At 36.8% G+C, this 13,551-nt stretch overlaps 1 protein-coding gene across 1 annotated transcript in view; it reads left to right on the top strand.

Moving 5' to 3' along the window:
- Positions 1-13,551, top strand: part of sh3glb2a (SH3-domain GRB2-like endophilin B2a) — a 53,859-nt gene that overhangs the window by 37,781 nt on the left and 2,527 nt on the right. The window contains exons 8-11 of the mRNA XM_056464152.1: positions 1,631-1,720; positions 2,027-2,127; positions 6,741-6,936; positions 10,379-13,551. The exon at positions 10,379-13,551 is cut by the window's right edge and continues 2,527 nt beyond it. Coding sequence (XP_056320127.1) covers positions 1,631-1,720; positions 2,027-2,127; positions 6,741-6,936; positions 10,379-10,486 — 495 coding nt within the window. The 3' untranslated portion in view covers positions 10,487-13,551. The remainder of the gene's footprint in view (positions 1-1,630; positions 1,721-2,026; positions 2,128-6,740; positions 6,937-10,378) is intronic.

The following is a 13,551-nucleotide window of genomic DNA, read 5'->3' as shown; positions in this document are numbered from 1 at the left end:
AAAAAGTAATTAATTCTGACTTTACAACTTGGAATTCTGACTATATAACTCGTAATTCTGACTTAACTCAGAATTGCGACTTTATGACTCAGAATTCTGACTTAATAAATTCTACTTGATATCTCAAAATTCTGACTTTAGAATTCAGAATTGCAACTTTATATCGTAATTCAGACCTAATAACTGAGAATTGCAACTTTATAACTCGCAATTCTGACTATATAATTCGGAAATTCAGACTTAAAGGGCACATAGTTGACCTCTTTTTTATGATTTAATAGTAATATTATGGTTCTTCTGAGTGTGCCAGTTTAGGTTCAGTTTAAAACACAATTCAGATTTTTTATTATAATGTGTTAAAAAGTGTCATGTTGGGGGCGTGTCCACAGCTCGCTGATTTATGGGTGTGTTGCTTCACATGTAAATTAGTTTCGGCTTCCCGCCCAACGTGACAAGGGGGCGGGGCCATGACCCGCTCTGTGTTTGCAACACAGACAGGCGGATTGAAAAGAGAGGATCAGCATTCAGTCGTACATGTATGACTCGGACACAGACCAAGCAGAGAGTACAAAATCATATGTGTCTTTGTACAGTTTTACAGCCAACTGTGAGCTAGTTTCAAGTGCCGAGCTTGTACATAGAAACTAATAACCACGCACACTGAATTAACTTTGACTGAGGCACTGGATGCGTCGCTCGAAGCCGCGACACGGCACACCAGACACTCTCTGTGGCGCGGCAGATACATGAAGTGTCCCGAATCGTCGCGCCATGCATTTTTGAATTCTAAACATAGGTTTCTGCAGCGGTCCGCGGCGCCCAGCCGTCGACTTGAGTGTACCCTGATAGAAACCGATGTTTAGAACTCTAAAACGCATGCTAGTTAAGATCACAGGGAGCTTCTGGGATCACGAGAAATGCAAACGGCTGAAGTATAAGGTAGACTCAATGAGAAGTACACATGTTTGCAAACCTACCTAAAGATACAACCAATAATTCTGATTAGAGCGATAATGTGGAGAATATTGATCTTGTGTTGAGCCCAATGAGTCTTGCATCTAAAAATAGAGCTAGCGTGTTCCTTTAGTGATATCGCTTCGACTCACGCTGAAAATGGCGGACGTGAATCAACAAACTGAGGATATGATGACGCGCCTGTCAATCAATATTGGTGGGTGGGGGGACCGCTCTTCTATGTCAGGTAGCGGTTGATTTGAAAACCGCTCCAATTGGTCCACCGTTTTTATGTTGTTAAATTGAAAAAAAAGCACTGGGTGTGTTTATATCAGCCCAATATGACGGTCTATACACTATACATGCACATATGTCTGTCCAAACAGCTTGAAAAGTAGATTTTTTTACCATAGGTGCCCTTTAACTCGCAATTCTGACTGTATAATTCAGAATTCTGACTTAATAACTCGCAATTCTGACTGTATAATTCAGAATTCTGACTTAATAACTCGCAATTCTGACTGTATAATTCAGAATTCTGACTTAATAACTCACAATTCTTACTTAATAACTCAGAATTTCGACTTTAGAAGATTCTGATCTAATAATTAATGCATGGTTTTAATGTGAATGTACCTAATGTGTTTGATTTGCTCTGTCTCTGTGTGTCCTGCAGTCGGAGCAGGAGTTGCGCGTCGCTCAGGCAGAGTTTGACAGACAGGCTGAAGTCACCAGACTCCTGCTGGAGGGCATCAGCAGCACACACGTGAGTCCTGTTTAGACACACACACACACGCACACAATGTTTGAACAGGTTAATGCTAACTAAACAGGCCGCTTCATTCAGATAACTCAAAGGATCGGCTTAAAGGCTTTTGTCTGAGAATATAATTTTAAAACATCACTCAGTCATACTGCAACAGACGATAAAGTATCTGTCATCCTAATGAAAACACATCAAACACATCATGTGCTGAAAGAGACCTATGTGTCTGTGTGTGTTGTTTTAATCAGTATTAGTCATTTTAAATGAAATAACCGAATGTGTGTGCATGTCTCTGTGTGTGTGCAGGTGAATCATCTGCGCTGTCTGCGTGAGTTTGCGGAGGCGCAGGCCATGTATTACAACCAGTGTCACAAATACATGCAGGAGCTGCAAAGAGAGCTGGGCAGGTGAGCAGATGGCATAGTCAGAGCTGTTTCCTGTACTGCGTTGCAGCTGGAAAGGTATCCCTATGTAAAACATATGCTGGAATAGTTGGCGGTTCATTCCACTGTGGCGACCCCTGATAAATAAGGGACTAAGCCCAAGGAAAATGAATCAATTAATTGTAGAGTTAAAACAGTTTTTCATTAATTCTGTGTTAAGGATGTTTTTTGGGCGGGGTTAAAATGATGGATCAATAGTGTGCTAGCATGGCCTCACCTCTAACACCATAATAAATACTGCGTATTCTTGTCAGTGCTTCTTCCACTCAATCTAGAGTGACTGTCACTGTTCGTTACTACAGTCTAAATTTTGCTAGCTATCAGAATACATACATATGTTTGCTAAAACTACTGCTCAGTCGTTATTGTTAGTTTATGTTCATCTACAGCGAGGGTCACCAACCCTGTTCCTGGAGAGCTACCTTCCTGCATATTTCAGTTGCAACTCTGACCAAACACACCTGTTTGTAATTATCAAGTGCACACTGGCTTCAAGTATACACTGGCTTATTATTAAATTACAGATTGATGTTAGGACCTTGATTTTAACTGTCAAAGCAGTGCATGGGCTAGCACCCGGTTACATATGTGACACTCATCACCCCAGCCTGCAGTCTTCGTTCTACATCGGGACTTACCCGATATCTACCACTCTGTAAACTCAAGACCATGGGTGAGAGGGCTTTCTCATACAGTGCGCCTAAGCTGTGGAATGCACTACCCATCAGCATTAGGAATGCTGCCTCTCTGGACTGTTTTAAGAAACTTCTTAAGACTCACCTTTTTAGCATTGCTTTTAACTTAGGATGATCAATTTGTTAACTTTTTATTCTGTCTTATGGTTCATATTTTTATTGTTTTATTGCATCTTTTACTGTTGTGCTGTTTTGCTTGCCTTGTATTGCTAGTATTTTGCCTTGTGACGCTTTGAGTTTAAGAAAAGCGCATTACAAATACAATTTATTATTATTATTATTATTATTAATTTGTTCAGGTGTGTTTGATCAGGGTTGTTGGGACTGAATTCTGCAGGAAGGTAGCTCTCCAGGAACAGGGTTGGTAACCCCTGATCTAAAGGCTGAAGCTGGACTTTTCTCCCCATAGACTTGTATTCATATGCACGCCAATGTGTCAGACCGGAAACCCAAGTTCATGCGTCAAGTTTCGCTGTTCGCTTGGTGAACTCTGACCTGTGAAATCGCATCACGTGACTGCGTGAGACCAATCGAGGATCAAAACATGACCTCTCTGGACAGAAATTTAAAATATGGACCAATTGCTTTGTTTTTTAAATATCTAATCATCTTGTTTTATTTTACTAATCAAAACCAACATTAACTAATGAATAAAATAAGCCTTAGACTTATTTTTAGCATTTACTAACTAATGTATTGAACTAGGAAAGTGTTAAACGTATGCTTTTAAATGTTCTTATATATTCCTAATATTATAATCATTATTATAATCACCTGTTTTTCTTCTCCCACTCGTCTGCACTCATTTCCAGTGGAGACATGTGAGTTCTGAGTCTGTTTTCTTGTTAGTCAGCATGTCCCACTGATGTTGTCTGTTGTCTAGTTAGTGTGCACTCAGTAGTAAGGGTTGAAGCCGACATTTATGTTATTAAAGTCGAGTCGACGTTGACTAGTTAATGATGACGTCGTCAGTAAAACATAAGATACAACACGCCACAATTTGCTATTTATTAGCAGGAAAAATATACACGCTGTTTGACAGCTCATAACTCATTGCAAAAACAATGCAACATTACCAATGACTAATTTTAGTGGAAAACAAATGCATAGTCAACACTTCATATCATTAATAACGCAACATTAGCACAGGCTAATTTTAGTGCAACATAAATGCAGTCAACACATTGATCTTGGCTTGTGCTACTAAGAATGTAACAATAACAAATATATTTAGTGCAAAAGTAATGCTTACATCATCAGCACATAACACCAATTTGAATGACTGAATTGGATGAATGACTGCACTTCAAAGGACTCCTCAGTCAATCTCTTGAAGTTTGCGAACACTTATCGGCCTCATTCAGGACTATGATGAGTCTGCGTACAGACAGGAGGTTAAGGAGTTGGCTGTCTGGTGCAGTCACAACAACCTGGAGCTCAACACACTCAAAACAGTGGAGATGATTGTAGACTTCAGGAGAAACCCTCCTGCTCTCCCCCCACTAAACATCATCGACCGCATTGTGGCAGCAGTGGAGTCATTCAGGTTCACCGAATCAGTCATCTGCACATCAATAACTCTCTGGTTTAGCTCAGCTACCAAATCCGACCTCCGAAGACTAGGTCGAATAATTCGGACTACTGAGTGAATCATTGGTACAATCCTCCCTACTCTTCAAGAACTGTACTTATCTGGAGAGCAGAAGGGCTGCCAAAATCACTCTGGACCCCTCACACCCAGCACACTGCTTCTGAACTTTTACCTTCTGGTGGACGCTACAAAGCACTGCGCACCAGAACAGCCCGACACAGAAACAGTTTCTTCCCTCAGGCAATCCATCTCATGAAAACTTGATGATAATAATTGTGGAACCAACAGCACTACTTGCTATACACTTTTATACACTTTTTTTAACAACACACTTTACATGCCAGTTTGCACATAACAGCTGCACATATAACGTTGTATATAGTAATATACCTGTACATACACTTGTCAATTTGTATATTTGCACTCACTACTTACTTCTATTTTTAAAATAGATTTATTATCTGTTTTTTGTCCTGTCTCTGTTATCCTGTTGCACTGTAGAAGCTCTGTCACCAAAACAAATTCCTCATATGTGTGAACATACCTGGCAATAAAGCTCTTTCTGATTCTGAATTTATGACAATTTGTTTCATAAAAACATAACGCGCGAAAGACAAAGGGCTCTATTTTGACGATCCTTGCGCAGGGCGCAAAAGCAATTAGGGCGTGTCGGAATCCACTTTTGCTAATCAGAGTCTCATTTCCCATTCCCTTTAAGAGTCAGTTGTGTCGCGCCATAGCGCATTTGCTATTTACATGACGGATTTATTATTTACATTACAGCGTGAGAATAAGAGATGAGCCTCCTCATTGTTAACCTTCGCTCTCGTGGATGGGGAAACCTTGTATGCACAGACATCAATTAGCCTATAAATAATTAATTTCATTTGTAAAGCGCAAAGATTTGTTTCAAAACTATTTCTAAATTCAGTTCTAATTTCCTGCAAACGAATAAATGAACAATAATAATGAAGTGTGTTCAAACAATTGAGTTATATCCTAATACACATGCTGTGCCCCATATGGTCTAAAATCTGACAGGTGGGCAAATCTAGGCTTGTTTTTAATAAAAAAAAAATATACATATGGATATAATAAATAATACTGCTAATAATAATGACATTATACAAAAGCAAATTGTTATGAATAAACTGAAAAAGCCCCCCGAGATGATGAAGGCATGAAAGTATGGTTTTTATATTTATGTAGGCTAGAAAATAATGTTTTGTAATATTTTAAGCCTTTATATTTATATCCTATATATATCCTTATTATATCCTATATATATCCTTATTATATCCTATATATATCCTTATTATATCCTATATATATATATATATATATATATATATATATCCTTAATATTTTAATTCTTTTTCATTTGTTAAGAGTATTGCTCTACACCCTGTCTGTATTAAGCAATGTGTAAGCGAGGCGCACAACTAACGCGCTCTCCACTGGACAATAGACCAGCTTTGATCTGATCTATTGAACAGTCTATTTAAGTTCCTCAAAATAGCAATGCGCCACACACGCCCTTTTTTAGACCAGAATGCCTATGGGCACACATATGAGCGCAAATGCATTTGCTATTTAAACAGCGTGGTGCAAAATGTCAAAACGACTCTTGCGCTAAGCTGAAACTAGCAAACAACTATGGCGTCACGCCTTGCGCTGCATTGCGCCGGGTGTATGATAGGGCCCAAAGTCTATAAGCCGACTCTCTTAAGAGTCCTGCTCAGACACAGATTTTACCGTTATGATAGTGCGTGTCAATAGGCTGCTCAAAATCTTGCTCAATTCGGGCCTTTTCACAGTTACTGCTCATCTTAGTTATGAGATGAGCAGTAACGCTGCGTGGATCTTCACCGCGTTCACCTGGGATGATATTTACACATAAAGTTTGCCACAACTTCACGGTTCATTCACGAAATATGTCAGCAACTACGCATCGCAGAGGACAACAGCCAATCACATTACTATTTCAGTGTTGTATAAACGCCATTGGCCAGCATCTGCTCGAGGGTATTTGCATGGAGCAATCTAACTGGCTGACACCTGTTTGGCAATTTAAAGTACACGTGACCATTCACACTGACATAAGAAAAATGACATCTAAATTAATTTCAGTAATCCGAGGACAGTTTCATTCATTGAACCCTTATTCATGTGTAAGGCTGCCAAAAATCACGTCATAGTCAAGGCAGAGCATTAAAGTCTACCAGTCGACTAGTCTGTGCAACCTTTACTCAGTAGTCAGCATGTCCTTGATGATGTCTGTTGTCTCTCAGGTGTCCTGACTCTCTGGAGGTGAACTGTGAGCCGTCCGAGAGGCCGTCAGACCCGCTGAACTCTCCGTCTCCGCTGGACTCAGACACTCTTCAGATTGAGGAAGTTCAGCCTCCTGCCAGCGGCACACGCAAAGCCAGAGTCCTGTACGACTACAGCGCCGCAGACTCCAGTGAGCTCTCGCTGCACGCTGATGAGGTGAGATTAACAGCTAATCTAAAATCAAAACTTTCATTATTTGAACACTTCACTAGGAGTGTGAGTCTTCACTTTTCTCATGGTTAGGCATTAAGATTCTGATGGTATGATAACTTTTGGACAAAACAATCTCACCGTATCATAGTATTGTGACGTCTGGGTAAATAACAACAACATTTCCCCCCATTGAACACAATATATTTGATTTATGAAACATAAAAAATAATTTGGCACAGTAAACATGTCAGGCTAAATAGATCAGATAAACCATTGACTTCTGCTGTCTTCATTAGTTTCCAAAACACTGCAGCTTGAAAAGGCGTCTTTGGAGATCTTTCTTTTCTTTGGATATGAAATAAAGCCACTGCACTGTTCAGCTCTAGAGTATGCTTGGATGTGGTGCGGTGCACAATAGTGCTGCTCTTTAAAATAATTAATAAACAAATAATAAAGGCTTTTACATTTTTTTTCACTTAACTTTTGTGTGCCTTGGACTTATAATTTTACTATTTGAGAATAAATTTGACGTTTTATGAGAGTAAAATCAAAGTATTAGATACAAGATTCATTTAGTAATTTTAGCAAACGTAAATTTGTAAAACGAATATTCTTGTAATATTTACTATCTTTAATCTTGTATTACTTTGAATTTATTCTTGTAATATTTCAACTATAAAGACAACATACCTTAATTATTTAAATTAAACATTTTTTATTTGTGGCTACATGGTGGCGCAGTGGGTAGCACATTTGCCTCACATCAAGAAGGTCACTGGTTCGAGCCTCGGCTGGGTCAGTTGGCGTTTCTGTGTGGAGTTTACATGTTCTCCCCGTGTTTGCGTGGGTTTCCTCCGGGTGCTCCAGTTTCCCCACAAAATCCAAAAACGTGGTATAGGTATATAGGTAAATTGGGTAGGCTAAATCGTCCGTAGTGTATGTGTGTGAATGAGTGTGTATGAATGTTTTCCAGTGATGGGTTGCAGCTGGAAAGGCATCCGCTGCATAAAACATGCTGGATAAATTGGCGGTTCATTCCGCTGTGGTGACCCCAGATTATTAAGAGACTAAGCCGAAAAGAAAATGAATGAATGAATTTTTAATATGCATTTTTTTTGTTTAATGGTGAATATATTTTTTTCTATCATTTGTTTTATTTACTTAGAGATTGAGGCTAGGCAAGTAGCTTCAGGCTAATTCAAATAGCTTTACATTAAAAAAGATAAACAGAATCAAAATAATCACAAAAGTATAAGAAATAAAAATATGAAAATATCATTTAAAATGATTAAAAACTGATTAGACAGTTGAAGTCAGAATTATTAGCCCCCCCGTTTATGTTTTTCCTCAATTTCTGTTTACGGCGAGCAGATTTTTCCAACACATTTCTAAAAATAATCGTTTTAATAACTCATCTCTAATAACTGATTTATTTTCTCTTTGTCATGATGACAGTAAATAATATTTGACTAGATATTCTTCAAGACACTTCTATACAGCTTAAAGTGACATTTAAAGGCTTAACTAGGTTAATTAGGTTAACTAGGCAGGTTAGAGTAATTAGGCAAGTTATTGTATAAGGATGGTTTGTTCTGTAGACCAGTGGTTCTTAAACTTTTAAGCCAGCGACCCCCATTGTACTATCGTCAAGAATTCGCGACCCCCCCATTACCAAAGCATATCCAATCAAAAAAAAACTTTTTTTTTTTTTAAGCTGTTCACAATATTTTAACTATATTTAATATGTCTCAAAATATAGGAAAATATGTCTCAATGAAATCCCGTTATCACAAGAAAATACATTTTTATAACATAATTGAGTGACCAAAAGATACATGGACCGCTCACCGGCCCTGCACACACTGCTTGACATGAATTCATTAATCAATTAGTTAACAATACGTTAACTGTGCTGTGTTCTCACACCTGGTGTCTGATATTGCTCAGATGCTTTTGACATATACCTTATTATTTGCATACGTCATTTTAATAGCAATACCAGTCTTTTCATGAGCTGCAATATTAGTTTAATCTTAGTCAATGCAAGCGCTTTTGCGATGGTGTACGTGGTGTTACATTTTACATATAGCTGCCACTTGCACGGCTCACAGCGTCTGGCCATTAATTAAAGGATTAAACAGAAACTCTCGTGCTTAAACTTTGTAGATGTGGCAGTTACCTTACTTGAAAATTCCGTCCCACAGACTTTACAGTGAATGCTAGTTATTTTCATAGCGGACTTGAAGCCAATGGAAGTCTTTTATCCACTCTTGAAAAAGTGTAGATGGTGGATTAACATTCACCACATGATCAGTAATCAGATGTGCCATTATTTGTAGCTTTAGGTGGTTTCTAAAACTAAATCTGTCAGTGTTGTTTTCATTCTCTCATCTTCAGCGCTTTACATTTTCGCGGTTGTAGCTCCTGTCATTTGAAGGCAGAAGGCGTTGACTGAATGATTCAGTCTAGCGCAGTAAAGAGAGAAGAGAGCGAAGGCGGGACAAGCGTTGCCGGCTTTGTTTACTGCAGCAAGTTGACTTGACGGCAGTTTTAAACTGTTCCTGAGCTCTGCGTTTCAAGTACAAAGATGCATTCTGCCTGAATGTGTCCTAAATACTTTATGAATTCATCAGTGATATCTTAAAAAAATCTGAAAATATTAGCTTTCACTTGTAATACTGAAAAATATTTATTATAATCACTGAAAATTACACAATTTTTAAATCACTCTCGCGACCCCTTGAAATTATTCTACGACCCCCGCAGGGGTCGCGACCCCCAGTTTGAGAACCACTGCTGTAGACTATCGAAAAAATATATAGCTTAAAGAGGCTAATGATATTGTCCCTAAAATGGTTCATAAAAAATAAAAAATGCTTTAATTCCAGCCAAAATAAAACAAATAAGACTTTCCGCAGAAGAAAAAATATTATCAGACATACTGTGAAAATCTCCTTGCTCATTTGAGAAATATAAAAAAAAAAAGAAAAAAAAAAATCAAAGGGGAGCTAATAATTCTGACTTCAACTATAAATGTGTTAAGCAGGTTTAACAGAAATAAAGTATGAGAAATAAAAACAACAAACAATTAAAATGATTAAAAACAAATTAAATGTGTTAATACAGGTGAAAAAAGAATGAAGTACAAGAAAAAAATATTAAAATAATTAAACAATTTTTAAAATGCGTTAAGTTTAATAGAAATAAAGTATAAGAAATAAGAACAACAAAGTATTAAAATGATTAAAAACAAATGTAAAAATGTGTTAAAACGGGTTTAAAAGGAGTAAAGTATAAGAAATAAAAACAACAAAGAATTAAAATGATTAAAAACTAACTTAAAAATGTGTCAAACTCGTTTTAATAAGATTAAAAAAAGATAGAAAGACGAATAAGACTCTGAACTGATGGAATGTTTTTCTCTGTGTTCTGATTGGACGCTCAGCTCATCACCGTGTACACAATGCCTGGAATGGACTCTGATTGGCTGATTGGCGAGAGAGGAAATCAGAAGGGGAAGGTGCCTGTTACATATCTAGAGCTGCTGAGCTAAACACACACACACACACACACTCTTCCACAACAACACACTGATTCCAGCTTTAATAGCCATGGACATTACTGAGATTTACCCATGTTTATTTACTAAAATATTATGTGCATGTGTTGACAGGGGCTTCATTTTTCTCTTTATTTGAACATTGAAGATGCCATTTGTGTAGAGAGGCTCATTAATATTGAACGACGCTAAATGAAAAGCAAGGCATCACAGTGATAATAATACCCATCCCTCTTTATTTTATTATTGAACATGAATTATTAGATGATGTCATCACTCATTGGCATTACAGTACAGGACAAACCTCAGAGCTGATCATGTTCGTTCATTCACAAATGCCTGAAAGTCATTATGAGCACATGCATGTGCTTGTTTACTGCACTAGAAACTGTTCTGGGGTCAGTCCGAATGTCTTTCTGCCTTCAATATACACAGAATGATCTCTTTTCGGGACATCACTGGACTAAGCTAAATAATACACCATCATAAGTTGATATATTTGCACTCTTTAGTTTCCTAGAAGAGCCTAAATGATGAATTAAACACAGCCTTAACTGCATCTCATGTAGACGGATGAAATGTAAAGCATCACGCCAAACTAAGTCTACAGGTTAAAAAGCATTGTGTTTAAAAGTCAATATGTTTCAGCTCAGAACATGATTGTTGAACTCAAGCCTTAAATTCCTCATTGGAAAACCTTGCATGAGGAAGCTGACAGTGTGGAAATGCCTTTTTGGTGGTCTCTTTTAAAATACATTACATAAAATACAAAGAAACATCTTCATATTAAGAGTTTATTAATCTTAAAGGGAAATCCTGTGTAATAAGTCTTGTGTGCCTTTATATAATGTAAATAATGTCTCAAATATTAGATTATAGATTTAATTTAGTTAAAAAGTAAAACTGATATTGCAGTATTTAGTTTTTCTGTGACATGTATTGGGATGTGAACACAATTTCAGCTAATGACCGGAATATATAGTGCGTCTATATTAAATCTAACAAATTACAAGCATAAATAAATACAATAGAGCAAAGATACAAATGAAATAAACAGTGCTTTTTATTTTTTGGGGGGTGTAATCAGGTACAGAAATTAAATAATCAAATGTAAAATAACACTAGTTTTCATCAAATATATAATTAAAAACAATTCATCTTCGTTAAAGCTACGAATGTTATAATTTCTTGCCTGAATGCTTTAAATTATCTGAAGTGACAACAAGCATGCAGATGATACACTTTCACTAAATTATGGTTGAACTTTGCAGTAAGTATGTTTACATGGACACTTATACTCAGATTTTAATACGATTAAGACAATACTCTGATTAAGAGTCTACCATGTAAACAGCAATTTGTAATGACCCTAATCTGATTAAAGTCAAAATCAAACTAAATAGAAATAATAAGATGTGGAGTATGCCTACTTTAGTGGCATTATTAAAGTGCAGTACAGACATGTAAACACCGCAATCAAACTATTATCATGGTGTAGGATTTTTTTTGCTACAGGAAATTCCATCCACACACACAGCTATTTGACACTATTCTCTGCACCTACGGACTCTTTAAAGGGCCACAACCCCTCACATCACAAAATGCAGACCTATTTTTTTCTTTCCATTCGGTGTGCGGTATCAAATTCCATTAAAAACAACACTCTTCCAGCAGCCCTTACCTTATACTCGCATCCAATACCTCAGTTTGTCACGGCGGCATGAATAAAATGTTTCAGAATGAAAGTGGAAGTGCAGATAAAGTCCTAAAATTAAATATGAAACACTTGAAATTACATGAAACCCGGAGGAAACGTGGATAGCGTAGTGACACAATGACGTTAATGGATCTATGTGCTATAACATGTACGGGATCATGAAAGAAACATTAAGCAACTCATGTAAACACCTTTCATCATATTATTGTCTTATTCAGATTAAGGCAAATGATTCGATTATTTACTAATGTCCATGTAAACATACTGTAGTCATTGACTTCACAAATTACTGTGGTGTCTGGTTAAGTATAATTCTGATTCTGCGATGGGATTATTGCGCACATTGTAATGTCAATGCTGAAACAATAATATCGTGCAGTCCTAGTGTGCTGTCATTTAAAATAATAGCACTTTCATAGTCTAAAATATGCATAAAGCCATGTTTTTTTGATAATATAAAGCTTTTATGTTTTTTTCCTTACATATTTTATTAAGAGACATCGTTTGTATTATATTAAAGCGATAGTTCACCTAAAAATTAGATCACAGATCATCCAAGTTATTATATATTTTTTCAGAAGAGCATTAAAGAATATTTTTAGCTGAATCCGGGGTTGTTGGTGATTCATATAATGGCAGTAAATGGAATTGGGCTGTTTAGACTACAAATAAACACACACAAACAAGTCAAATTTTTGTTTTGTTGATTTCATCATGAAAAGGGAATGAACTACACTCAGTCTACATTTGTACATTTCCCGAGAACTGTTTGTCCAGGCTGTGTATTAAAGCTAGTAATATTGTAAATAATGTTTAATTTCTTACACAGAGCGATCCTTTTGCTTCACAAGACTTCAGTGTATCATCAGGAGCAACTGTTATTGATTTAGGCTTATTTCTATGTGTTTATTTGTAATCTTAAAAAACATCACCATTCACTATTATGTGAATCACCAAACAGATTCAGCTCTAAATCTTCTTTAACGCTCTACTGAAGAATAAAATTAATCAACATCTTACTCGCCTGTGGGTGAGTACTGTAGATTAACTGGAAATTTTCATTTTATTGGGTGAACTATCCATTTAAGGGGCAAGTCTTAATACCCGGGGTTTCCATTTAAGACCCAATTTGACATGATTTACAGAGTTTCATTTGAACTTGTTGATTTGAATGGTGTTGTTGCCACATTCCAGTGTCTCATTTCCTGCTGACAGAAATTAGTGTTGCTGTTTTTTTTTTTGAGTGTCAATAGCAGCAGAGATGAGGTAACCTCTGATTTAGAGGTGTGCGATATTTGTTTTACTAATGTACAAGCTGATACTATTGAATATATATCATGTC

Source organism: Danio aesculapii, chromosome 8, assembly GCF_903798145.1.
Source record: "Danio aesculapii chromosome 8, fDanAes4.1, whole genome shotgun sequence".
NCBI lineage: Eukaryota > Metazoa > Chordata > Actinopteri > Cypriniformes > Danionidae > Danio > Danio aesculapii.
Note: the sequence above shows the minus strand (reverse complement) of the source record. Positions and strands in the feature narration are given on the sequence as shown.